Below are 10,556 nucleotides of genomic sequence, written 5' to 3'. Positions count from 1 at the left end.
TGACTTTCATCATTTCAATGAACATACGAGGTCTGGGAGTAGATCTCAAATTTTTGGTGCTTAAAGACCTCTTCTTCTCTGCCATGCCAAAAATCATTCTTATACAAGAAACCATGCACAACAAACAAGCAACCATCTCCTATTTCAGGAAAATGTTTCCTTTGTGGCACATAGCAGCCTCGGAAGCCAAGGGTCTTTCGGGGGGTCTAGCGGTTATGTGGGACCCTTCTTGGATCAATGCTAAAGCCTATAAATGCTTTGCAGGAATTCTCATCTCAGCAGTTATTAGAGGATATTCCAATCCCATCAATATCCTGAATATCTACGCCCCTTATAAAAACAGGTCTCACTTCTGGGAAAAGTTTTTTGATTCAGAAATCTTTGACATTGATTCATTAATGATTGCAGGTGATCTTAATATTACTTTAAGTCTGGAAGAACGATGGGGGAAGTGCAAAAAGAGAGAACCGCTCTCTGATAGAATCAAGTATGAATTTCTTCACAGGAATCTTGTAGATGTTGTTCCAACCAAAATGATGCCTACGTGGAATAATGGAAGAATTGAAGAAGCCTATATTGCAAAAAGGATAGATCGGTTTATTGTCCATGTCAGCATCATTGATAAAATGGGAATGCCTTTCTTGACCATTGAAAATGCGTTCATCTCCGACCATAGGCCAATATCTCTCTGCTGGAAGGAAAAGGGATTCAGGAGTGGGTACCCCTTTAAGTTTAATAGATCTTGCCTAGAGGACCCTGCGTTCAAGTTAGAAATATCAAAAATCTAGAAGGAATTATCCGCTAACTGCTTGGCTCCTCCATTTCTGACCTTTAGAGATAAGATGGCCTCATTGAAAAAAGTGGTAAAGGCATGGCAACTCAAAAAAAGACAATCGGACAGATTGGCTGTTCAAGAAATACAAAAGGAGTTGGACGATATCTCCAAGTTATTGAAAGCCAACTCTCTCCCCTTCAGTTTGAAATGTTGAATAAATGAGCTTGAAAGAAAAAACAGAATATTCTAAAGGAGGAGGAAGCCTTATGGAGGCTAAAGAGTAGGGTGATATGGCTCAATGAAGGTGATAGGAACACCAAATTTTTTCATAGGTATGCAAATGCTAGGCGGGAGAGGAATACTATATGGAAAATTAATGATGGTCAGGGAGGTTTTCTCTTCTCTCACCAAGAAATTTCAAAGGAGGCAGTGAGACATTTTAAAGATCAATACAAAAGAAGAGAGAATTGCAGCTTTCAGGATATTCTATGGGGTATTGATCTGGTCCCCCAAATGTTTGATGATGAAAAAAATGAAGAGCTATTCCGGCCCATAACAGAGGAGGAACTTTTAGGAGTTATGAAGGCTTTTAAGAAGGATAAATGCCCTGGACCGGATCGCTGGACAATAGAATTCTTCATCCACTTTTTTGACATCATCAAACTAGATCTCTTGAGGATGGTTGAGGTAGCAAGAATCTCTGGCAGCATCCATCACATAACTTCATCCACGCAGATAGCTCTCATCCTAAAGAAACTGGAAGCAGACACTTTTAAAGACTTCAGGCCGATCTCCTTGTGCAACATTACTTTCAAAATTATCACAAAAATTATAGCAGAGAGGATCAAAGCGACTTTGGCCGGTTCATTAACAAGGGACCAGCATGCTTTTTTGAAGGGTAGGAATATATTGGATGCAGTCGCCAACACTCAGGAAAGCCTGTTCTCCATGCTCTCTAATCGATCTGAAGCGGCCATTTTGAAAATAGATTTGCAAAGAGCTTTTGACTGTTTAGATTGGGGTTTTATCAGGTGTTTATTAGCAAAAATTGGTCTGAAATCAAATGTCATTAATTGGATTATGGCATGCATTGAGAATGTGAATTATGCAGTCATTATTAACGGGATCCCTTCCCCTTTTTTCTCAGCAGAAAGGGGGCTGCGGCAAGGATGCCCTTTATCGCCGCTGTTGTTCATCCTAGCAATGAACTCTTTGAGCCTTCATATCAAAAAGGTTGTTACAGAGAACACATGCAGGCCCGTGAAGATATGCCGGAACAATTTCGTTTCACACAATTTATTTGTTGATGATGTGCTTATTTTTGCAATGCTGTGTAGGATTACGTGGAGATGTCTAAACGACATTCTTTACAGGTTTCAAAGGGCCACTGGTTTACAAATAAACAAGTCCAAATCCATTCTATACCACAACGACGCCAATATGGAATTGGTGGAATGGATTTCCGAGTTGTTTGGAGTCGGTATAAGGTCTATTAAGGATGGAGTAAAATATTTGGGTTTCCACCTAAAGGCAAAGGGTTATTCTAAAGATGACTGGAAATGGCTCATTGATAGATATTATAAAAAGATATCCGCCTGGGAATATAAATGTCTATCTCTGGCTGGAAGAATCGTCCTAACTCGAGCAGTACTTTTGCAACTTGTTGTATATTGGGCTCACATTTTCTTCCTCCCGGCAAGCATCATTCAGAAAATGAACAAGATCACTGCAAATTTTATATGGGGCGGCAATTCAGCTCAAGGAAAATATCATCTCGCCTCTTTGGAGAAGATTTCCAGACCAAAGTCTTCTGGTGGTTGGGGCTTATTGGATTTGAGGACCTTCGGGAAGGCACTCCTGTGCAAATCCTTGTGGAGGGGGATCTACGGGGAAGGACCTTGGAGCTATACCATTAAGATGAAATACATGAGAGGAAAAGGAATGGAATACTGGTTTCGTTTAGGAAGGATTGGGGCTAAGTGCGGCTCTGCCATCTGGCTCAGTTTCCGCAAAATAGAGAAGTATTTTTTAAGGAACCTGAAATGGTGCTTTCAGTCCGGCAATAGAATCCTCATCGGAATTGATCCCATCATGAGCGGGCGTGAGATCATATCAATTCCCGATAGGATTCTATTTTCCTCCATGGCAAAGGCTTCTTCACGTGGGATAAGTTGATTTCAGGTTGGCAAGGCCCCCTCCCTATATGGAAATCGGCTGCTGATCTTGGTTTGCCGGAGTCGTTGTTGAGCCAATGGGACTCGGTCAGGAACGTTCTGAGAAGCTGCGGGTTTCTCAGGTCCATGCCACAGGACTTTTTGGTCTGGAATCTGTCTAATGCAAATTTTCAGGTATGCGTAAAGGATATTTATGCTGATATGATTGGTTCAAAGTCTATGCTCTCTTATCCCACTTTCCCATCAGCGTTTTGGAAATCAGGTTGCGCACCCAAATTCATATACTTCTCATGGCTGGTGTTTTATAATAAAAATCTGTCCTGGGAGAATTTGAGGAAAAGAAAGTGGCATGGGCCGAGTAGGTGCCAAATGTGTGAATTAGAAGAGGAATCCAATCTTCACATGTTCTTCCAATGCAACTCTATTCAGCAAATATGGCGGGATCTGGCATTTCTATATGGTTTCCCTCTTCTATCTCATGCTTCTACTCCCGCTGCTTTTGATTGGTGGAGTAGGCAAAGAGAATCATGGAGATCGATCATTATAATTGCTTTATGGTGTGCCTGGAGGTGGAGGAATAATAAAATCTTCAATGAAGCAAAGGAGCCCCTCATGGATATATTACATCACATAATTCTCATATATGACTCTGTCCCCAAAAAGCTTCCAAAATTGAAAAATGTCAACAGAAGTGGGTTGGCAGATTCTTTCCTCAGGACCTCGAGGGCCTTTTTTGACGGTGCTGCCCAACAAAATTCATGCGGTTGTGGGGTGGTCATTATTATGGATGAGAATCTACATTACAGCCTGTCCTGGAACGCAGGTAAGGGTACAAACAACTTGGCGGAGGCAAAGGCCCTCGCGGGTCTTCTCGCTTTCTGTATCTTTTTTTACATCCATTCTATCTCAATCTTCGGGGACTCAAAATCTATGGTCGATCATGTCAATGGTAAAAGCCTCATCAGGTGCCCTCACCTCGCATGCTGGATGGATAGAATTATGTTTTTTTGGGGTCAAATGGGAGGGAGTTCCATTCAGCACGTCTACAGAGCCAGGAACCAAAAAGCGGATTGCTTGTCAAAGGAGGGCCTTCACCTCGGCTCAGGTTCATGGTCATTGAAGGTTTCAGCTGGCGAGGAGTCCTTTTCCATTCAGGACTTCTGCATTCTGGGTTTTTAGCTCTCTTTCTATCTGTCCTTATGATCTGTTTCTGGTTTCTCCTTTTTTATTTTTGATTTACCTGGTATCTGTCGGAATATGTATGGCTTCATCTATCACTGATTTCTATCCCAGTTGGCACTGGAGGTGTCCTTGCATCTGTGTATCTTCGAGTTTTTGGCAATCTGCTCAGAAGAAACTCTCCTCTGGTTTTTGTCCTATGCTTCTCTTATTTGCATAATATGTACCATCTGGAACTGTTTATACAGACTCAATATAATACAATATAGCTTTTTCTTTCTGAAAAATGAAAACTAGAATAATGGAAATTTTGGTAGGATTTTGAGTGTTATATAAGTTAAGTTTTAATTAGTGTTTAAATGAGATGTTTTAAAATAATGGAAATTTTAATAAAATTTTGACAAAATTAAGCTGAACTTTGAAAATTTGGAGTGTTATATAAGCTTTTAATGTACTGAATCATTTCTATTATAAAAACAATATTTATATAAAAAAATACCAAATTCTAACATTTTTTTACCTATCTAGACTAGATTGCCTAAACAATACTAAAATGGTTGTTAACCAATTAATTAAAAGTGAGTAAAGTGGTTACCCATGGAAATGAAAACTAGAATGGTAATTAACCTATTTTGGTTTATAAATAAATGTAAAAAATTATTTGGAAAATCATTTTTGAATATGAATATATATATATATATATATAGATAACCAATATACATTAAAAAAAATTAAAGGAGTTTTTTAATTTCTTGTTTTATTATAAAATTAGATGAGTTTTTTAATTTCTTGTTTTATTATAAAATTAGTAAAAATTTGTTTCTATTTTAGTAATGTTGATTTCTTTTTTTTTAAATTCGTAAAATTGGAGTATTTTGATTTTTTAAAGTAAGGTTATCAAATTGTTACATAGAGGTGGTATTATTGATTTTTTTAACTAGGGTTATGAATTTGTTGCATAGAGATAGTCATGCTTCTTCCAAACAAAGGTGTGTGGCTCCATGTTGATATCTTATTTTTCTTTTATTTTTTTATTGCACCACGATTTTTTTTGGTTAACTATTTATATTATATTATATTGTACTAGGTATTTATTTAAAAATTAAATATATTAATACTTTTACTATTATTATGCAAAGTGAACTCTTCTTTTATTTTTAAATGTTTTTTTTAAATTAGATTGGGTTTAGGTCAATCCAACGCCTAAGGCTTTGGCATATTTAAAAGTCAACTCCGTCCTTTATTTCCCATGGATTTAACTAAGATTTGATATAGTATGGCAACTATGTTTGAGTTATAGGTGGTTTTAATTCTAGTTCAAAAAAAACTTAAAATTCTTTTGTTGTCCATGTTGTTTATGTCATTCTTGTACATTTGGTATCTAGTTATAGTCATTCTCTCAATTTCGAATTTTCAAATTTGGTATCTTTTATTGCCTTTATTTTCAAATTATAAATTATAACACACTTTTGGCTATGCTCTATATTTCTTCATAATTCTTTAAAAATGTTGCAACACCAAACTTCACAACCACATAAGATAACAAAGGTAATGAGGGTCTTAAATAACAGTTTCTTCTCAATATTATAGCAAAAGATTTGTTGATTTACAACTATTTTCAAGTCCATAACAAACTTTCCACTTTCTATTTATTCAATTTTTTTAGTGCTATAATTTTAATTCAACTTGTGATGAAGATCAATTTTAAGATATTTGTATGAACTCACTTCCTCAAAGTTGTTGTTATCATACACAAAAATAGTGTATGTAAATTTTGGATTTAATTATCATAACCTTTGTTTTGTAGATGTTAAGATTCATACCCATACTAAAGCATAGATCCTTAATCAGTTTTAGTTGCTTGCCAATTTATTGCTATAAGAATGATATCATCAACATTAAGAAAAATGATGATGATTGTACCAGCTAGAGTCATGTCAACACAATCTACTTTTTCCAAACAAATGATTGTACCAGCTAGAGTCATGTCAACACAACCTACTTTTTCCAAACAACCCTCTAACTGGGTATAGGGTGCAACCATGTGTAACTCCTATATTAAAATTAACTTCTTCCAACTAACCCTTCGTCTTTTTCCAAATAGCCCTCTGACTTGGCAATGCATATGTGAAAAAGGGTAGGGCATAGGGTGCAACCTTGTGTAACTCCTATATTATATTAATTTCTTTCAACCAACCTGTAGTGTTCCTAATTCTCGCACAACCTTATTGCAATAATTATCAACCCCAAAGGAAATTTTATCTCTTCTGATATATTTCAAAGAATTAGCCCTAAGAACTATTACAAAAACATTTTTCAAGTTAATGAGAAAAACCATGAGATTGATTTTATTATTGTGACACTTCTTTGCGATTATCCTAAGCATAAAAATAAACCTTTCAATTTCTAAACTTTTTACTCGGTAATTTACCCCTAATTCTATATTAGAATTTATCAAAAAAATTTTATTAAATCCGCTATATCAATTTTAAAAAACCTTAAAATAAAAATGGTAATTTTTAAAAAATTCCTATTAAATTTTTTATTTCACATGTTATATATATATATATATATATATATATATATATATAGATATATTTAACTTTTTAAAATTACTTGAAAATTTTAAAAATAATACCCAACCCACTTACCTTTAACCCTGGGGATATATCATCTTAGCTATTATGAGGTTGACTATTTCATATATATATATATAAAACTAATTTTTTAAATTACATGAAAATTTTAAAAATAATACCCGACCCACTTACCTTTAAACCTCAAGGGATATATCATTTTAGCTATTATGAGGTTGACTATGTGTGATGAAATAATGTTTATTTATTTTTTAATATATTTTTAATAGTTTATATTTTAAAAATTAAAATGTTTTGTTGAGTTATATATATATATATATATTACATTTAATATTAATTAATAAAAATAATAATATAATAATAATTTTAAAAATTTATAAATAAATAAACTATTTTATCTATATATATATATATAACTAATATTAATTAATAAAAATAATATAATAATAATAATTTTAAAAATTTATAAATAAATAAACTATTATAAAATATTGTAATAAATTATAACTATGTAAATTTTAAATTTTAAAATAATTACGTCGTAAGGCGTTCCCTCTGAGATGAAATTTCCTGTGGTCTTTGCTGTCATCGTTATCGTCCGTCTGATTTAATGTTAGATGATTCGAATAATTGCTACCGTTGGATCAAATAGCCGGTTTCCATAATAACTTTTCAAACTACCTAGCGCTTGCCATACTCAAGAGCCATTGTTTCTCTCTCATCTTCGGCAACTGCAGAAACATGTCAAAGATTGAGGTGAAGGTGGAGCGTTATGGGTTGTGGAATTGAAGAGTTTTATTTTTTTCAGTATTTCTGTGGGTAAATTAGCTGCAACTCCATTCGCTTCTGAACGCTGCCATCTTGATTTATGCAGGTTTATTGATTTATGCAGGCTTTGGCACGGGAAACACCGTTTTCTACGACCGTTTTTGTTAACCTGTATTTTTTCAGAGCTCAGTTCGTTGTAATTTGTTTCTTTAGAGTTCGTTCTCAGCTCTGTTTTTTTGCTCTTTGCATATATTTATTTAAAAATTTCAGGTACCAAATTCCCTTCCTGTGTGTTCATAGATTCCTGCAATGAAGCATATGTTTACCAATGAAGTACCAAATGCACTAAATAATTTTAATAGAATCCACAGGGACGATAATTTCTGCAAGAGCTGTGCTGAATTTCAAACGCTCTGATTCGACTGTCTTTGGGCCTTCGAATCCTTTGCCATGCATCTCATCTAAGGATTTTTCTATCATATTCTGAATTGCCTATACTTTTTCTTAATGTCTTGGAGTTTGGAAAAGAGTTCTATAGATGTAACATTTGGATATTCTTTATGAATGTAAAAGTGTTTGCAGTTGTTTGCATCATTCACAAAGAAACCTGAGGAGTAGAGTTTCACTAAGCTCATCAAACTGAGAACTACTAGCACTCCTAATAGAAATTGAAGATCAGATACCACCTAGGTCGATTTCCCTTTTTGAAAATAAGTTAATCTCTGCATTAATTTTAAGTTAATCTCTACATTAATATACATGGGTAAAACTCATAGCTTAAACATAATTCCATATATGGTTTAAGAAGTGTACATTCAATTGTAGATTTTACTTATTGTTTCTCTCCGAATGGTATATTTTGGTCTTGGGTGACATATATATACAATTTTTTGAAATTTCCACACATAAACAATAATTAGCAGAAGGCATAAGAAACAAAAGACATATATTTAATGGTCAATTTGTTAAGCATCAGTATGTGAGATAAACCGTATTCAATTTATTTAATTTTTTATTCCAATCTGGCCGTAAATCTAGTTGAAACTATATTGAAAATTGAAATTAAATCTGTGTTTTTCATATTTTTGTTGTTTTTTCTCTCTCCTCGTTTCTTGAATGCGAAACCTCCAAACTACGTTTCTCGAACCGTTGTCGTTTCTCGTTTCATTTCCCGTTTCTCGTTTCTGGTAACATAGCTGCAAGGGCTTATTGTAAAACAGCTTTCCTGAACAACAAGCTTTATGTGGTAGGTGGAGTGAATAGGGGCAGAGGTGGATTGACTCCACTTCAGTAGGCAGAGGTTTATGATCCTGTTACAAATACCTGGACCCAAATTCCAAACATGCCATTTGCACGAGCTCAAGTTCTACCCACAGCTTTTTTGGCAGATATGCTAAAACCAATTGCTACTGGAATGATATCATTTAGAGGAAAACTATGTGTACCACAGAGCTTATATTCGTGGCCTTTCTTTGTAGATGTTGGTGGTGAAGCCTATGATCCTGCTACTGATTCTTGGCTGGAGATGCCAAACGGTATGGGAGATGGTTGGCCTGCAAGGCAGGCAGGGACAAAATTAAGCGTTGTGGTGGATGGTAACTTGTATGCGTTGGATCCTTCTAGTTCATTAGACAGCGGTAAGATTAAAATGTATGATCCCCAGGAAGATACATGGAAAGTCATTTTGAGGAAAGTACCTGTTGTAGATCACACAGATTCAGAGTCACCTTACCTACTAGCTGGATTCTTGGGAAAGCTTCATGTTATTACGAAAGACATTAGCGACAATGTCGCTGTTTTGCAGGCTGACACAAGCGAAGGTGCAGTTACATCATTTTAATCGTCATCGACCTTCGATCCTTCTACTAGTATTTCTGATTCTGAGGTTGATAGGAAGAGCATTGCTAGTCGACATTTTGGCTTTATTGAGCTAGTTAGCTGTCAGGTCCTTCAGATCTAAGACCAAGGTTAACATTTATTTTTCTTCCATGCTGTGATTACTTTGTAAATATTATGAAAGGAGAGTTGCTCAGGGTAGCACGATTCACTGTATGGGGCTATTTTTTAACTTGAAACCCCGTTTTTCACAACCACTCATTGCTTTGTCTCTCTAAGAGTTTACATCTCTTACTGAAACAATTGATTAATATTGTACAACTCTTCTGCCAACACCTTATATGGATATCTTAATATATTATTTTCAGAGATGATGGTCAACGGTAGTTTTTGCTGGCAATAATGTTATGCATAATATGAAAATTCTATGCAGACATAGCACCTAAGCATGGGTAAGGTCTGGAAGGGAAGTTTCCTTGTGCCATAAATAACAACAGAATGTATATATAACACATTTTCCATTTTGATCTGGTAGTTGATGCTGGAATTTGATGGGACCGATAAAAATGTCCCTTATAACAGTTCTATTGACATTGTGAATCAACGATCTTTGTATTACATGCTCTGTAGATATGTCTTATCTGTCTGATAGTAAAGTAATCATGCGGTATTGCATTGTATTTGTTTTACCTTTTCTTTGGCTAGTTTTGTATGGTTTGTTTGTAAGAATAAATTTATCTTAGCCCAAAATACCAACTTTTCACCACTTAAAATGTCCATAGTAAAAGTAAGTTTTATGCATAAAAGGTTATGTGTTTGGTTTTCCTGCTTTCAGCTTTAAATGTTGGACATCTATTTTTTCGTTTTCATTCAATTTTGCTAACAATTCTGTAAGTAGACCTTGCTTGTCTTTATGAAATGAAAAGGATAAAGAAAAGTGACTTCATATATGGTTTTAGGAGTGGTGCTTATGTTATACATTAAGTAATAGCGTATATAAACGTTATCAACTCCATGTTGAGCACCAAAGGAATTAACAGCCCCCTCATTGCATTCACTGTGTTAAGTTCCTTTCACTAAAGAATCCCTTTCAAACCCACCAAGGCTAAAGAATGCACTTGTTTCAAGTAACCATACATTCATCAAATTGTTCGTTATGCAAATGGATCAATGTATTTTTTGAAAGGCATAATTTCATACTAATTTGTTGTGTAAGGTGTTTTCCAA

The 10,556-nt window shown here is 34.8% G+C and overlaps 1 protein-coding gene across 1 annotated transcript; it reads left to right on the top strand.

Annotated features, from left to right (window-relative positions):
• The first annotated feature begins 1,288 nt into the window (after positions 1 to 1,288).
• Positions 1,289 to 9,453, top strand: LOC149190538 (uncharacterized). Its single transcript, XM_089410540.1, is given in 3 exon segments — positions 1,289 to 2,876; positions 2,957 to 4,120; positions 8,690 to 9,453. Coding segments are annotated over 3 exon segments (3,516 nt in total).
• The last annotated feature ends 1,103 nt before the right edge of the window (positions 9,454 to 10,556 follow it).

Source organism: Pinus tabuliformis, chromosome 3_1, assembly GCF_031772625.1.
Source record: "Pinus tabuliformis cultivar Carrire ecotype Pingquan chromosome 3_1, CPIR1, whole genome shotgun sequence".
Lineage (NCBI taxonomy): Eukaryota > Viridiplantae > Streptophyta > Pinopsida > Pinales > Pinaceae > Pinus > Pinus tabuliformis.
Note: the sequence above shows the minus strand (reverse complement) of the source record. Positions and strands in the feature narration are given on the sequence as shown.